Source organism: Myotis myotis, unplaced genomic scaffold (genome assembly GCF_014108235.1).
Source record: "Myotis myotis isolate mMyoMyo1 unplaced genomic scaffold, mMyoMyo1.p scaffold_m19_p_7, whole genome shotgun sequence".
NCBI lineage: Eukaryota > Metazoa > Chordata > Mammalia > Chiroptera > Vespertilionidae > Myotis > Myotis myotis.
In genome coordinates, this window is record NW_023416379.1 from 662724 (window position 1) to 680382 (window position 17659).

The 17659-nt window shown below is 62.6% G+C and overlaps 1 protein-coding gene across 1 annotated transcript; it reads left to right on the forward strand.

Moving 5' to 3' along the window:
• The first annotated feature begins 7379 nt into the window (after positions 1-7379).
• On the forward strand, positions 7380-15015 carry DACT2 (dishevelled binding antagonist of beta catenin 2). The gene is made up of 4 exons (XM_036318001.1): positions 7380-7690; positions 11288-11420; positions 12345-12593; positions 12935-15015. The coding sequence occupies exons 1-4, from the start codon at positions 7460-7462 to the stop codon at positions 14533-14535; spliced, it is 2214 nt and encodes a 737-aa protein (XP_036173894.1). The 5' UTR covers positions 7380-7459; the 3' UTR covers positions 14536-15015.
• The last annotated feature ends 2644 nt before the right edge of the window (positions 15016-17659 follow it).

Sequence of the window (17659 nt, forward strand, 5' to 3'; positions counted from 1 at the left end):
TGTTCGTTGGTGTGGGAAGGCATCCATGGTCCTCACTAGCAGAGCAGAGTGGACGAGGATCCCGGGAGGCTGGCGACCCTTGAGCTCTGGCAATGGTCAGGGCTGTGCACCCACTGTTAGTCCAGACAGTGGTGGCTGAAGCAACCTCCCCGTCTACTAGTATGTAAATCCTTGCTGATGGGCTAGTCTGCCTGTCACTGGAAACTGCCTGCCTAAGGGCCATGGGCAGATCCCAAACCAATAAAAGGCTGGCCTGGCGCGGCCTGAGCACCAGGGGAAGTCCTTCCCCTTGAGCTGGACTTGCCCGCCTGGCCCCCCAGTATTTCCAAACTATCTCTTGTCTCTTCTCTCTCATTTGCGTGCAGCTCCTCTTCCAGATCCCGAACCCTGAACCACGCGAGACGTGGGGGAACTTTAACAGGTTCCTCGTTTTTTATGTGTAAATACCTGTTCTCTTCAATTACGGGGCTGCTGAGGTCACACGGTCGTGTGGATGGGGAATGCCACTTGACAGAAGCCCCCGTCTCCCGAGACGACCGAACGCGGGCTGGCTGGGCGGGGCCTGGCCCGAGGGCACCGCGGCCTGACGCAGAATGAAGATGCAGAATGAAGACGCAGCAGTGACCGAAGTGCCGGCCAGACCCCCGTGAGGACGGCGTGAGGAGCCCGTCCCCACAGCAGAATTTCTCGCCTCAGCTCCTCCCCCTGCGACACGAGGGGGCTACACTCCACGCTGCGAGGCCTTGGGGAGGGTCCCGGAGAAACGCCGCAGCGGTGCTCCCCGGTCAGAGGGGATGACGGAGGAAGAATGTCCCAACCAGAGGCCAGGCATTCATGCACCGAACACGTCTCAGACAGGCCACGCCCTGGGCCACACGCACACGACCGTCACCTCCTCCCGATCTGTCCCAAAGCCACCTGCAAGCCCCGCAGAGCACGGCGTCGCTCCTCCTGAGGGTCCTCAGCTCGTCGGGGCCGCAGACCCGCTCACTTGGCATCAGGTCCCCACTGCCCCACGCAGCGCCTGTGTTTTCAATGTGTGATTTCCCGAAATTAATTCCCGATTTTCCAATATTTTACATGTAAAGCGTAATTGGAACAGTGCAGGCTCCCCCGTACCAGGGGAAGGAAGAGGGAAACGCAGAGAGTGCTCGTGTGCATGCGTATGTGTGTGTGTGTGTGCATTCATGTGTGTGTGTGATCATGTGCATGTGCGAGTGTGCATGTGGTGTGCTCGTCTGCATGAGTGTGTGTGTGGGCATGTGTGTGCATGAGCGTGCACGCGTACATGTGTGCATGCATGCATGTGTGCGCATGCGTGTGTGTGTGTGTGTGTGTGTGTGTGTGTAAGATTTTTTATTGACTTCAGAGAGGAAGGGAGAGGGAGAGAGAGAAGCATCCACATTGAGAGAGAATCATGGATCGGCTGCCTCCTGTGCGCCCCACACTGGGGATTGAGCTGCAGGTGCCCTGACGGGGAACTGGATGAGACCTCCTGGATCAACCGCTGAGGCACACACTGGGCTTCTGTGTGTTTTTATTGCAGCACCTGGGTCCTGGGGGGACTACCTTCCCCCAGAAGAACCGGTTCTGCCCGCCCCGAGGGGCAGGAGCTCCGCCTACCCAGCCCGGCTCACCGAGAGGCAGCCCTGCAGCCTGTCCACGGGATTCCCTGCCCAGACCGGCAGGCGCCGGGCTTTCCGTGCCGTCCCTCCCATTCGCCCAGGCGCATGTCCACTGTCCATGTCCACTGTCCAGGTGCCGCCAGAGCCCCCCTGCTCCGGCCTCCGCCTCGTGGCCGGTGAGAGGAACGGGTCCGGCGGCACCTGGGGCCTCAGGCGATGTTCCCTGAGGGGCGGGGGCTGCAGGGTTTGGTTCAGCTCCCACGGCTGTTACCCACGTTTACAGGGAAAAGAAGGAGCTTTTGGTTACTTTCTCACAGACTAGCTGTTCTTATAAACCAGAGCCAGCCCTTGCCTAGGCCCGAGTCTGCGCCACCCCCCGCACAGCCCTGCACCCGCCCTTCACCCCCCTGCACAGCTCTGCACGCCCTTCACCCCCCTTCACCCCCTGCACCCCCTTCACCCCCCTGCACAGCCCTGCACCTGCCCTTCACCCGCCTGCACCCCCCTTCACCCCCCTTCACCCGCCTGCACCCCCCTGCACAGCCCTGCACCCGCCCTTCACCCCCCTGCACCCCCCTTCACCCCCCTTCACAGCCCTGCACCCGCCCTTCACCCCCCCTTGCACCACCTTCACCCCCCTGCACCCCCTTCACCCCCCTGCACTCCCCTTCACCCCCCTGCACAACCCTGCACCCCCTTCACCCCCCTGCACCCCCTGCACAGCCCTGCACCCGCCCTTCACCCGCCTGCACCCCCCTTCACCCCCCTGCACAGCCCTGCACCCGCCCTTCACCCCCCTGCACCCCCTTTCACCCCCCTGCACAGCCCTGCACCCGCCCTTCACCCCCCTGCACCCCCCTTCACCCCCCTGCACTCCCCTTCACCCCCCTTCACCTCCTGCACCCCCCTGCACCCCCTTCACCCCCCTGCACAACCCTGCACCCCCTTCACCCCCCTGCACCCCCTGCACAGCCCTGCACCGGCCCTTCACCCCCCTGCACAGCCCTGCACCCCCCTTCACCCCCCTGCACCCCCCTTCACCCCCCCTGCACAGCCCTGCACAGCCCTCCCTGCAGACCCGGCCACGCCTGCCTGCTGCTTCTGTCCGCCATGAGCTGAGGACGGTCCTCACAGCCAAAGGCCTTGAGAAGCAGCCCCAAGAAGACGAGTTCATGATGTGAAAACTGCATGAGACTCCATGTCGTGCTCCTCAATGAAGTTCTGAATTCAGCAACAGAAGGTCGTGGGGATCTGTGTTCTCTGTCTGCATCTGGGTGCCCACAGGACATCGTCCCCCTTGCCTCGGTCCCAGGAAGAATGGAACGCTCCCTCCCTGCCCACCTCCCCCCACCCCCGCCTGGCGGGCTCCCCGAGCTCCCCTGAGCCCCGCATGCCCGCCAGGCTGCTGCCTCCACCGGGCGACCTGGGCAGTGCCCTCTCTCAGGCCTGGTCTGGGGGCAGGGGGCAGCCCTGCGAAGGCTCCTCTGGGCCAGGCCACTCCCACCCGGTGACTCGCGAGGCTTAGGCTTAGGGGCGATGAGGCGGGTGGAGGGATGGGATGGGGTGGGTGTGGGAGGAGGAAATAACTTCAGTGCTGGGGTCCAACCCCAGCAGGTCCAGGGGTCCCCAACGGTGTGGATGGAGTTGGCGAAGAGGGAATGACACAGAGACAGTGTTCAGTTGATCAGCAGCCTAGCCAGGATCTCCAGCCAAGTTCTGGTCTGGATCTCCAGTGAAGTTCTGCTTAGGATCTCCAGCCAGGTTCTGTGTCCATGTTCTCTTGCTAGGTTCTCCAGGTTCTCCAGCCAGGTTCTATAGCCATGTTCCCTCGCTAGGTTCTCCAGCCAGGTTCTGTCCAGGTTCTCCAGCCAGGTTCAGTCACCAGGTTCTAGTCAGGTTCTCTTGCCAATTTCTGTAGTCAGGTTCAGTCCAGGATCTTTTGCCATGTTCTCTCACTAGGTTCTGTCTGTAGGTTCTGAGGCCAGTTTCTGTCCAGGATCTTTTGCCATGTTCTCTCCAGCGAAGTTCTTCTGTCTCTAGTTCTGTGTAGGTTCTGTGCCTAGGTTCTGTCTCTCTTGGTTCCGTATTCTAAGTTCTGTGTACTAAGTTCTGTGTTCTAAGCTCTGTATTCTAAGTTCTGTGTGTTGCTGTCTTGTTGCATCTGTATTTATACCAGTTGATTCAATCCTATCAATCTCTATTACAAAGGTTAGGGCGTTTCTTATCTCCATTATGTAGCTTAAGCATGATTGTCTGTAGTTAAAGTAATTACCCGCCTGGCACTTAGTTAAGAGGTTTTATTCCCTCCCTAACTTCAGGGGAAAATCCCTACCTGGGGAAACAACCTTTCTCAGAGACCTTGGTTAAAACACATAGTGCCAAGAAGGTGAGCAAACATATTAAGAACAGTATGCCATATATGCCAGGTCCTTTGAAACAGCAAGGATGGACCGGCTCCCGGCACTTCAGAAAAATAGATCAACACACATCCCACTGACACGTGTGGGCAGGGCCTGTCCTCCACCTGCAGTGGACAGAGGACAAGGGAGCGAGGGGTGGGGGGAGCTCCCGGGAGGAGGTGTGGTGTGTTCTTTTGTTGTTTCCAATTGTCTGGAAGAAACAATTTTCTCACCTTGAGGTTTTTCTCCCCAAACTTTTTCCATAATCCCTTGCCTCCCGCTCTCCTCACTCAGGGCCAGAGGTGGGGCCCCAGTGCCACGGTGGACCCTGAGGGGGTGGCCGGCTCCTCCCTGCACCTCTGCCAGCCTCTGCCCGGCCTGGGAGGGCAGATGGGAACCGCCTTCGGGGCAGGGCGGGGTGAGGACAGGAGGTGTGAGGGGTGGCTCCTGAAGCCAAGGTGTTGATCCCAGAGGGAGGGCGGGTGGGGTGAGGCACAGCACAGGGCGTGGAGTCAGCGGGCGGAGTGCTGAGTGAGGCGCTGAGTGAGGCTCCTCTGAGTGATGCGAGTCAGCGACCAGAAAGGAGGCCGGGGAGATGTGATCCCCACAGCGCCTCCCGGCTCCTGGCCGCCCGGCCCACCCTGAGCTCATTCCTGGCCCTGTTTTCCCGCAGCACTGCCCTGGGGTGTGTCTAACCAACACGAGGGTGGGGTGGGGTGGGGTGGGGTGAGGAGAGGAAGCCATGCACACGGGACCCAGCGCCACCAGGGGACCCAGCGCTGGTGCCTGGTGCGGTCCTGTCCTGGTCCCTGGGCAGAGGGCTCTGCGTCCTGCACTGTGGTGGGGAGTCCGGGTGGCGCTGGGGACCCTGGTTGGGCCCCCTCCTGAGCACAGGGCCCTGCAGACCATGCGCCTGGCTGCCCTGCACTCACCGAGGTTGGAAACGCTTCTCCCGGAAACTCTGTCCAGTTGTTGCGTCCGCGGTTGTAACTCGAGGCAACGCCTCCTGAAAGACACGTCTCTCCTGTGCGCAGGGCAAGCCTGTGCGTCGTCAGCACCCGCAGGGTTCCCTCCCCGATTCCTGGGGGCCGCGGCGTGGCTGTCTCCTCCCCTCAAAGCCAGTGAAGGGCAGCAAGCCAGCCCCTGAGCCGGGCACCGGGGCAGCTGTGGGCGGGCGCCTGCAGGGAGGGTCTGCAGGGGCCCACTGGCCAGCAAGGGGAGCGGCCGGCTGCCGGGGGTGAGCTGAACCGGCCACAGGAGCCCACACGTGGACAAATGTCAGGCAGGTCCCCACGCAGATGTAGGGCGTCAAACTGCGAGGAGAACGCAGTCACCTTACACACAGCGAGCTCCCCGCGAGGAGCCAGACGTGCGTTTAGTGACCGAACCGCCCGCCCAAGCCCCTCCGCCGGCCTCCGGTGGTGAGCCCGTGAGCCGGGCTTCCGGCAGCTGCTGTGAGCGGAGCAGCCCTCCATCCGCGGAGCTGCATCGCGTGAAAGCAGCCGCCTCTCCTCACCCAGCCCGCAGCCCAGGGGAGGCACGCGAGGAACCGTAACCACCTTAAGGAGGCGACTACAGCGGTGCGAGCAGGTGTCAGCTGCGAACGGTGTTCCAAAGGTGAGAGAGGCCTGGGCCCCTGCAGCGTCCACGGACCTGGTGGGAAAGGGAGGCCTGGAGGAGGACGCGGGGAGCGGGGACTGAGCAGAAATCCATCGCGCCTTCCAGCTGCAGGCCCGGCGCGTGCACAGGTCCTGGGCACTTGAGAGACTGCAAGGCGACTGCGCTGGGGGGGCCGGCAGTCGGGGGAGGCTGAGGAGGGGCCAGGAGGAGCCGGATGGGAGGAGCGAGAGGGGTCGGACGGAGGAGGGTCGGATGGCAGAGCGCCTCCCAGCCCACCTGAGCGCACGTGGCCTCCCTGAGCGGGGCTGGGACCACGCAGGGTGTAGAGCAGATGAATGACAGGCTGCTTGGTGGTGACCGGGCGCTGCGTCCAGGAGCGAGTGACCTGGGCAGCGGTCAGTAGACATTGTCCGCTCCCTGGGCCCTCACATGGCCGTGCCCCGTGCACCCCGGTCCTCATCGGGCCCACTCTCCTCCTTAGTGCATCAGCCAGAGCATTGGCCACGGGGAGGCGCCTGTCGAAACCACAGCCAGACGCCACCTCACTCCACGGGGTGCTGGAGCCCGACAACTGTGGGCAGACGTGGGGAGGCGGGGCCTTCAGACAGCGCTGGGGGAGTCAGACTTTCGAAAGCAGCTGCCAGTTCTTCACACGGTCACACACAGAGTTCCCTGTGGCCCAGCAGTTCCGCTCGCAGGCGGAGACCCAAGAGAAATGACAACATATGTCCCCATGATAACATGGATGTCCCAGCGGCATCATTCCTACCGGCCACGGAGCCAAAACCCCTGTCCGACAGGAAGCGGAGGAGGAATAAAAGTGCTCTATTCACACGAGGGAATATTACTCACCAACAAAGAAGGAAATAGGTGGGCGGACCTGGGAAGCGCGCTCAGTGAGAGGAGCCCGTCACAGAGACCTTATCGTAGGAGCTACGTTCATGCAATGTCCCAACGGATAGTTTAGAAATGGGGGTGCAGCCAGGGAGTGGGGGTGACTGCCATTGGGGACCTAACCTAGCGCGTTAGCACAGGTAGCTGGTTGGACGTGAGCAAAGGGAGGGGCAGGGGGTCGAGGTGCACCCTGCCCGCCTGTGGGGCCTCACGGCACCCGGACTCTCGGTCATCAGGCCTCCGGTTCAGTCTCAGGACGTTGTCAGCCACCAGGTCGCCAGTCGCCCCACAGGTGCACAGGTGGCTGAGCGGGAGAGCGGGGCTGAAGGGACAGGCGTGAAGTCTGGGCGCAGAGCCCATGAACCCCGAGCTCTGTGCCCGGGGGCCTCCCCCCCGTGCCCCCGGTCCGGCTGAAGGCTCTGCCTGCCGCCAGGGCACGCGCTCACCCTGCTGCCCGGGGTCCGGATTGAAATGGTCGGTCACAGTAACAACCGCGGGGACAGACCGCGAGCCACGGAGCTGTGCCCTTCAGCAAAGGCCTCCTGGTCTGCCCACCACGGCGCAGGGGGCCGCCATTTCAAAGACCAGCGAGGGTTCCACAGCACAGAGGACACGGCGAGGTGCCTTCCAAACCCACGGGGTTTTAGCGGAGACCGTTCCCACCAAGCGACACTGGCTGGAATGTCTTTCTAACAAGTTAGCGCTTTCACACGTTTGCTCCACTCCCCTCCGTCCCCTCTCCGCCCCTGGGAGGGCCCGGCGGCCATGACCTCGGGGCGGTGCAGAGGCCGCCCTCCTGGCCGATAGGCCCCACCCCACCTGGGCGACCTGCGGGCGGGGGGCGGGGAGAGGCCGGGCGCCGCCCCCGGGAGGCCGCGGAGGCCGGGGAGGCTGCGGAGGCTTCGGGCGCGGAAGCGCGGGATGTGGGCGCCCCGCGACCCCCGGCCTGCGGGCTGGGACCGCCGCAGGGTGCGCGCCCGGCTGCTGGCGGCGCTCGCGGGGCTGCAGGAGCTGCGGGGGCTGCGCGCCAGGCAGCAGGCGGCGGTGCGGGGCGCCCTGGCCACGCACCCCCCGCCCGCGCCCGCCGCCCCCCGCGCGCCCCGCGCCCACGAGCGGCTGGAGGCTGTGCTGGTGGCGCTGCAGGAGCAGCTGGTAAGGAGCGCGGGGCGGGGGGCGGGGGGCGCCGGGCGCGGGGACCCCTCCGGATCCAGGAAGCTACCAGACGGCGCGCTGCTCCCCGCGGACAGGGGCGCATTCCTGGGCTTGAGCTTCGCGCCGTCCTGGGGAGAACGCGTGGGCTGGGGTCTGAGAGGTTCTGGGATCGGTCCGTACCCGCTTCTCCTGCCGCAGGTTCTGGGCCGGAAGTGCCTGCATGCGAAGCGCACCCCCAGGGGCCCCAGGAAGGTGCTGGGGTTGCATGGGGTCGTGTTATTGTAACCACAGGTTGGGGAGAGCCCGCGTGGGTGCGCCCCGACTTGCAGAGAGAGGCGTGTCCTCTGGGGGGGTCTCGGCCTGGTGACCCCCCAGGTCCTCTGTGGCCTGACAGCTCCTCTGGGCTGTGAGGTTTGGAAGTGTTTGCAGTGCTCCTGTTTCTAAGGGAAACCCAGCGTCCTGGGTAGAAGTCGCTTTCCTTACAAAGTAGCCACGAAGCCCCCTGGCTCTGGGCTGGGTCATGACGGACTGGTTACAGCCCGGTCCGGGGCAGGGAGGCCTGTGTCCGCCCCAGGACCCTGGGGTCTCCCCTCCCTGCAGACACCTCACTCTGCAGCCTTCCCTGTGGGCCCAGCAGCCGGACCAGCGTACCTTACCCGTGAGCGCGGGGCGCACACAGCAGCCGCAGAGGAGGTGCCCCGTGCTGCAGGCTGCGCTGAGCTGTGCTGGGAGGGGGAGGCGGAGGGAGGGAGAGAGGGGGGCGCACAAGTTGATGATTAACGTTCAGTAACAAATCAGCTGGTGCGCGCCAGCCTTTAATTACCAGCAGCCTTTGGAGGAGAGGATCAAACAGGTTCTTTTGTTTCAGTTTTTTAATGTGGGGGCCAGAAGGAACACGCAGACTTTGTCTTGGGACTTTGTTCTCGGAACGGATTACGTGAGCCGAAGAGAAGACTGAATGTGACATCAACCCAGCTCGAGCACGGGGACAAATAGGAGTGTCCTCGCTCTGGGGTGCAGAGTACAGCCAGACTCCGTGCCGGCCGCCACCCACCAGCCACTCCCAGTTAACCCCTGCGTGTGCACACGCAGGTACACGCACACACACACACACACGCACGCGGGTACACGCACACACATGCACACGCATATGCACACTCCCTGCCACGCCCACCCGGCCGGGCTCACCAGCCGGGGTGAAGGCAGGAGGAGGGTGTGGACCGACCGCAGCACCTAACCCTGTGGGGCTTCCTGGCTGACAGGCTGCCTTCGCATCCACACTCACCAGGCGCTGCATCCGAAGTCACGGGAGGGTGCCCTCGGCATGGTCAGTGCGCACTGGGCAGTGAGCGCCCTGATGCACCACGGAGAGGAGATTTCAGGGTTCGCCGCTCCCTGTGGCTGAAGCCCGTGACCTCTGACCCAAGCAGTCACGCTGTCTGGGCAGCCTGTGCTCACCTGCTTCCGCCTCAGGGAGAGGTGCCAGCCCGAGGAGGCACTGGAGACACTGGGCTGCCCAGGAGGCGGGAGGCTCCGCGCCCAGCAGGAGGCGTGCCCTCGGGCGGCAGGTGGGGGGCGGCCGGCCCTGCCTGAGAGGTTCCCTAGGAATTCCCCAGGGCTGAGGCTGCGGGTCCCGGCTTGTCCCGAGTGTCCCGGCAGCTGCACAAGGCGCAGCTCGGGGCCAGCTGCGTGCAGGGCCCTGGGCCTGATGCCTGAGCTCTCCGGGGAGGCCTGAGCTCAAGGTCGCAGGGAGGGTGCGGCCGCCGGCCGGACCCTGGCGGCTCCTGCCTGCCGTCCAGGGAGGCTAATCTGGGCCCCAGCCTTTGCTACTGATTGAGGGACAGTGAGAGGGTGACAGGGGGAGGGTGATGCGGCCCACCCACAGGGCACCTGAAGGGCACAGACCAAGCCCGGGCAGCTGTCCCCTCCCTGTGAGTGGCCTGCAGAGGAGGGTGAGCCCCAGGTGTGTCCAGTGGTGGCCCCGGGAGGCGTTTTCAGGCCATTTGTGGTGTGGCCATGCAGCGTCTTTGTGGTCCTGGGCAGTTTGCTAGCATGCAGGCATGGCCTGGGATCCGGCCCCTGGGTGGCAGGGGCCCGGGAATCTGCATTCGTGCCGGTACCCCCACTCCTGGGAAGCCGTCCGGTGGGCCTGGCCCGGGGGCTGTCAGACTCTGCGCCCGCCTGACCCCTGGGAGTCTACAGTGGTTGCGCCTGCTCCTCCCGCGGCCGCCTCCTCGCGCCACTGCGTTCTCAGGGCGGTGAAGGCACCAGAGCGATTTCCTGAGCCGTGATCGGCCTCGGGATTCCCTCCTTTCCTGGGTAAAATCAAAACACAATTAATGATTTCCTTGAACAGGACGCACCACATAATTACGTTCGTTAATTATTTTCCTTAAAATGAATTGTTACTCAAAACAAGAAGCGTATGCAGCAGACCCTGAACACAGCGAGGTCCTACCATTGAGAGGGGAATCAGCGTTTATTAAACAGGGCCGGTGGCTCACCTGCACTTAGTGGCACGTGTGTACACGCATGATAAGCACTCATCACACGCATGTGCCGTGCGGTATATAACATATGGCCGTGACACATGTGCCACATATGTGTGTGTGTTGTGCAATATACACATTTGCGTGCGAACATGTGTGGATGTGTTTTGAGCACTATCCACAGGCATGTAGTGTATGTTCTATAAAATGTACACGTTTATATAATACATGCCCAAATGTATGATATAAACACTGATGTATCACACATATAATGTGCACATGTGCTGTGTATGTATTATATAAGATACACTCCTATGTGTGCTTTGTGTGTGATGCAGTGTACACATGTGCACCATGTGTGTTATTGATATACACGTGTATGCACTATATATGTATTACTTAATGTGCTGTATGTACAATATGTGCAAAGAACCAGACAGCAGGTGGGAATCTGCGTGCGGTGCCGGCCACTGGGCGTCTCTGTGCTGTCGGCTCCTGATCTCACTCACAGGCGGAGTCACTCTGTCTGCATGAGCCCTGGATGGTTTGGCTCAGTGGATAGAGCATCAGCCTGTGGACTGAAGAGTCCCAGGTTCGATTCCTGGTCAGGGCACATGCCCATGTGCAGACTCGATCCCCAGTGCGGGGCGTGCAGGAGGCAGCCAATCAGTGATTCTCTCTCATCATTAATGTTTCTGTCTCTCCCTCCCCATTTCTCTCTGAAATATGTGTGTGAGTGTGTATGTGTGTGTGAGTGTGTGTGTCTGTGGGTTTGTGTGTTTGTGTGTTTGTGTGTGTGTCTGTGTGAGTGTAGGTGTGTGTGTCTTGTGTGTCTGTGTGTTTGTATGTGTCTGTGTTTGTGTATCTGTGTGTGTGTGTCTGTGTGAGTCTGTGTGTGTGTATAAAGTGTCCAGTTGACCATTGCTGATAAGAAGGCTACGATCAGGAGGAAACCACGGGGGAGGGGGCCAGTGGCCTTTCTCTCCTGTGAGCGGGCGGATTGCTTGCAGGGTGAGGGTGCGCGGGGCTCGGGGGGCCTCAGGCTTAACCTGTGTCCGTGATGGACACGGCCATGGTGTCCCAATGTCTGTGCTCTTTCCTGTGCTAGAACCGGCTGAGATGCCAGGACCTCGGCCTGAAAACCCACTTGGACCAACTGGACCAGCAGATCAGTGAGCTGCAGCTCGACGTGTGCAGGACGTCCACCGAGGGCCCCGACGGAGACAGTCGGCCCAGCTCAGGTACACGCCACACACAGGCATAGGCACATGTGTGTACACATAGACACTGCACACAGAGAAAGCAGGCATATTTGCACACGTGCATGCACACATACACACACCACACACAGACGCGGGCACACATACATACACATGTGTATGCACAGACATGTATGTAAAATGTGTGCACGCATATCAACACACGTGGTAATAGAAATGCATGTGCCTGTGCACACAAGTGAGCTCATGCACCGCTACATATATGTGTCACATGCATAATATATGTGTGCCTCACATATACACATATGTATGCATACGCATATATTCACACATCCCCATACACACTACCACACACATATACGCCTACCCATATATACACACACATATACATACGCTCACAGACACATACACATACCACACGTATATACACACACCATACACATATACACACACCATACACATATACACACACCATAGACATACCATACACATATATACATACACACACTCACCCACCCATACACATACCACACATATATACACACACCATACACATGTACACACACCATACACATACCACACATATATACACACACCATACACATGTACACACACCATACACATACCACACATATATACACACACCATACACATGTACACACACCATACACATATACACACACCATACACATACCATACACATATACACACACCATACACATATACACACACCATAGACATACCATACACATATATACATACACACACTCACCCACCCATACACATACCACACATATATACACACACCATACACACACCATACACATACACACACACACCCATACACATGCCACACATATATACACACGCCATACACACACTCACACACACACCCATACACACCCAGACCCACGCCCTGCACTGACCTCCTGTCTGCCCGCCCAGGCTTCTACGAGATGAGCGATGGCGGCTCCTGCTCCCTGTCTGCCTCCTACACATCCGTGTGCAGCGATCGCCTGTCCTCCTCCCTGGGCACTTTGCTGCCCAGCGCCCCGCAGGCCAGGACCAGCGCAGGGGACGGCCGGCCCTGGTCGGCCGATGGCACCACCATGTGCGGGTTGCCCCTGCCCGCGGGGGGACTTCAGGCCACCGAGGACGGTGCGGGCCCCTCACGGCCCAGGCCCGTGTCCACAGGTACGGGAGAGCCGGGAAGGTGGGGGTCCCATCCAGGCGGCGGGATGCGAGCACAGCGGGCGCCTGTGAGGGGGGGTACCCTCCCTTTGGGCGGCTTCCCATTCCCTGTAGCAGCTTGGGTTGGGGTGGAGGTAGGAATCAAAGGCCCACTTCGCCCACTGGAGCGGGGCTGTTGCAATAAAACGCGTCGGTCGCTCTGAGGGGAGGCTGGAGCCGACAGGGGACCCGTGTGCACGAGAGGCCCCCGCAGAGGGAGACCTGCGCCGTGAGGGTGGGCTGTCGGAGGGACAGGCGTGCCAGCACTTTCCCTTCCTCCCGGATCCCTCCTCTCTCGTTCCCAGGTGACCTCGAGAGAGCCCCCCTGGCCGGGGCGGGGCCCCCGACGGCCGGCGTCGACGCCGTGTCCACGCTGCTCCTCCGCCGCGGGCTGGGCCCCCTGCCCCTCAGGCTGGACCCCACGTACCAGCGTGACCTGGTGTCCAAGGGGGGCAGGGAGGTGTACCTGTACCCGAGCCCCCTGCACGCAGTGGCTCTGCAGAGCCCCCTCTTCGCTCTGCCCACGGAGACCCCTCAGAGGGACAGCCCCCCGCAGCCCTCCAGCCAGTCCCTTCCCGGCCACTCAGGGCCACGCCCCATCCGGACGGGACTGATCCCCGAGGCTGGCGCAGCCCGAGCCTACATAGACAAGCTGCTTAGACAGCGGGGCCTAGGGGGCACCCCAAGGGGCCATGTGGGTGAGCAGGGACCCCCAGCCCAGAGAGCAGAGACTGAGCGTCACCCAGAGGGGCTGACCTGCTCCCCAGGAAGAGCAGACGTGGGAGGGGGGGCTCTGAGGAGGGACACGGGCGGGAACAGCCTTGAGCAGTGGGGACCTGCGCCCTGTGGGAGCCCCCCGCCCCACAGCAGCCTTCCGGAGGAGGGACAGAAACCCCCCCGTAGCTGCGTCCATGCGGGGACCATTCCGGGCTCCCCTCAGCTGAGGGGTGCGCCCCGGGCTCCGCAGGCCACTCCTACCAGCCGGGAGGGCACAGCCAGGCTGTCCACCAGGACGGGCCCGGGGCCCTGTGTGCACCCCCATTCTGTCGTCTGCAGCGCTGCCCCACTGGGGCAGCGAACGGGCCAGAAGCCTGGCCTCCCCACCACAAAGGCTGTGAAGATGGGGAGGGGAGCCAGCAACAGGGCACTGAGGCTGGGGAGGCAGCTGCCACCTGGGGGCGCCGTCCTGGCCCCCCTGCTGCCCCCCACATGGGGCGCTGGACTTCAGAGAAGACCTCCCCAGGCCAGGGAGGCTCCCGGCCGGTCCTGCTCCGAGTGCAGCCTCTACCCAGTGTCCCTCCTCGTCCCCCTGCTGGTGGCCCGCCGGGAAGGCCACGGAGCGTCCGCCCAGGCCTTGTTCCCCCGGGAGGAAGCCCCTGGGGTGGCCGGCAGGGCGGCCCGGCAGCGGCAGCGCCGGTGGCGGTCGTCCGTGGAGATCTCAGCCCGCGCCCGCCTGCCTGGCGCCCAGGGACCTGGCCTGGGGCTTCCAAGGCCGGCCTCGCGGAGAGGGGGTGGCCCGCGGCCTGCGTGCTCCCGGGCCAGGCTCAGGCCGCCCCACAGGCACCCGCAGGCCAGGAGCGAGTCTGGCTCCGAGCACACGGCCGCGTGTGCCTCCCTCTTCCACTCCCCCATCACCGCGACCAGCGAGGACAGGGCCAGCGGCCACACGGCCGGCCGCTTCGGGGACCGGGAGTCCAGCGGCAGCGACGCAGAGGGCGGTGTCCAGGCCGTGGGGGGCCGGCCGGCCTGGCCTGGGACGAGCCCCCCACAGCCCCTGCGCACCCCTGGCTCCCGGCCACCCCTGTCCCCGGTGCCCAAGCTCTGCCGCATCAAGGCCTCCAAGGCCCTGAAGAAGAAGATCTGCCGGTTCCAGCCCACCGCGCTGAAGGTCATGACCCTGGTGTGAGGCCAGGCAACCTGACCTGTGTTCCGGAAGCCGTCCTCCTGAGGAACAGGTTGGGGGGGAGGGTGTGACAGGCTCGGAGGGGCCTCCCAGGGCTGAGGACAAAGTCCACCGTGTTCGCCTGTTTATTATGCGGATGTGGGTTCTCCCATGTTGTTGCCCATTTGTGGCCTGAAGTTCCGCTTGGAAAAGTGGCCGTCACCCCCGGAGTGGAGGCAGGAGCAGGTGCCAGGCTGGGCCGAGGGTCCCCGAGCCCCGGGCGCCTCCCGCCCCGTCAGACATCGGAGAACTCGAGCTGTGGGGTCTCACGAGCCGCCTGACACGGACTCGCCCGGGCGTCTGCCGCCCCCGGGTGGCCACGCGGTCCTGCTCCCGTCCCTGAAAGCATCTTCCTCGGGGCTCGGTGGCCGGACCCTGCGGGAAACTGGGCGGAACGGGACCCCCACGTCCGCCTCAGGTGAATAAACCCAGGATTTGCCGTTGTCTCTGAGTCACCGTGAGGCTGGGCCCCGGCGGTCTGCTGAGGACCTTGGCTCTGCTGTCTGGGGTTTGCCTGGGCCCAGAAGGCCGTGCGCCTCCTTCGGGCGGGTGGGTGGAGCCCTGCAGGTCCTGTTGGCAGGTGACGCCGGATCCACGAAAAGCCCTGGCTGCTTCGGCCCCTCTGTGCTCCCCGGTAACCTGCTCATCACAGGAGGGCTGGCAGGTCTCGCCATGACGGGGTCCCCGGTCCCCAGTCACACCGTCCTTCCTGCTGAGGGTCCGCGCTCCGCACGGCTTGTCCCCTGTGCGTGGGCCTCTCTTCTAAGACTCGGGCTCGCGGCCTGGGGGCGTCTCTTCACACCTGCCCCCGCCGCAGCCGCCTCCCCTGTGCCCCGATGTCCGCGAGCCCCCCGCACCGTCCTGGGCCGCCGTCAGGCCACAGGCTTCCTCACGTCGGCGGCTGCTCTGTGCCGTGACGGGCAGGCTGGTCCTCGTGTTTCATGGCCCCGCTCCCCCGTCTCCCGATGCGATGCCGCGGCGTCCGTCCTCCCCGTCTCCCGGCACCGCTCGCGCTGAGCCCGCGGGCGGAGAGGCTGTCGGTCGGGCCGGCTCACCTGCCCTCACCAGGCGTCCCGCGCGCTCCATCCTCCCGGCTCCAGTCCCTCTCTCCTCCTGACTCACTGTCCCTCCCTCGGGGACAGGCTGGGCCTTGTGTCAGCAAAGCTCCTGACCTCACTGTTTGCCCGGATCCGCTTTGCTTCGGCCGCGCCCTCGGTGCTGACTTCACCGGGCGGAGACGTCCAGATGGAGGTGGTGTCGGACCCTCAGCTCGCTCCTGCCGCTGCCTCCGGGGTCACAGGAAAGAGGGGTGTTGGCTCCATCGTGTGGGCCCAACGAGGACGCGGGAGGTAGGGCAGCCACTCAGCCCCCCGAGGCCGAGAGACGGGGGCTGCGGGAGCGTCTGATCCTGACGCTGTGAGGAGGGGGTGTGGGAGTCCTTCGTCCTAAGCAGTGGTCGCCACTGGTGGTCCGTGAGTCCGAAAGGCTGCCGACCGCTGCTCCTAGGCCCCCGGGCACTGCCCTGCGAGGGGGACACTCGCTCTGCGGTCCCAGCTGCTGGAGAAATCCCACAGCGTCATCTCCCACCACCTCCCGGGCGTTCATGTGCCACTTAACCTCACGGAACGCCTTTGGGCGAGTTGGGCCTCGGCCTCCGGAGCGGCTCGCCCTTCGCTGCCTGTAGTGAGGGGGTGGCCTGCCTGTGCCCCGCGAGCACCAGCGGCTCAGCTTCGGCCGAGAGGCCCCCGGGCGCCGTGGTTCCATCTCGTAAAGCGGCAGCAGGACCGACATGGACACCCCGGTTTCTGTCCTTTGAACTGAGCGGCCTGTGCACACGCCCCAGCGGCGGCAGAGCAATCAGTGTGGAGGGGCCGGCCGACCGGCAGGAGCCCCCGAGAGGGCACAGAGCAGGTTCACTCAGTACAGGGCCTTTGTGGGCAAATGGGAAGCACAGATCACACTGCAGGTCCCCCCACCGTCCCAGGAACCCAGGTGTGGCCCCTGCACCAGACACCGGCACCTCATCCAGAGGAAAACCCTGTGCTGCCCTCTCCCGGTGCTAATCACAAAGCCTCTGGAATCCCATACACACCTGGGACGGACATGCAGCACGTCAGAGTGAGCTGCTGAGAAACAGACCCTAGCCCCACACCTAACCCTATTCCTAGGCCTAACCCCAACCGCAACCCTAACCCTAACCCTAACCCTAACCCCAACCCCAACCCCAACCCTAACCCTAACCCCAACCCCAACCCTAACCCTAACCCCAACCCTAACCCCAACCCTAACCCCAACCCCAACCCCAACCCCAACCCCAACCCTAACCCTAACCCTAACCCTAACCCTAACCCTAACCGTAGCCCTAACCCCAACCCTAACACTAACCCTAACCCTAATCCTAGCCCTAACCCCAACCCTAACCCTAACCCTAACCCCAACCCTAACCCTAACCCTAACCCCAACCCTAACCCTAACCGTAGCCCTAACCCCAACCCTAACCCTAACCATAGCCCTAACCCCAACCCTAACCCTAATCCTAGCCCTAAACCCAACCCTAACCCTAACCCTAACCCCAACCCTAACCCTAACCCTAACCCCAACCCTAACCCTAACCGTAGCCCTAACCCCAACCCTAACCCTAACCCTAATCCTAGCCCTAATCCCAACCCTAACCATAGCCCTAGCCCTAACCCTAAACCTAATCCTATTCCTAACCCTAACCCTAGCCCTAACCGCCCTGATCTGCTATGCAGCGGTTCTCAACCTGTGGGTCGCGACCCCTTTGGGGGTCAAACGACCCTTTCACAGGGGTCGCCTAAGACCATCGGAAAACACATATATAATTACATATTGTTTTTATGATTAATCACTATGCTTTATGTTTAATTTGTAACAATGAAATTGGGGGTCACCACACCATGAGGAACTGTATTAAAGGGTCGCAGCATCAGGAAGGTTGAGAACCACGGTGCTATGGGACGTGTTCTCCACGCGGCAGGAAGAAGGGAGTCATGTCACTTCACTGGGAACGACCCTGTGTTGTGGCCCCGCGTCTCTTTCTCGGCACAGGTGAGGCCGGAGAACCGGC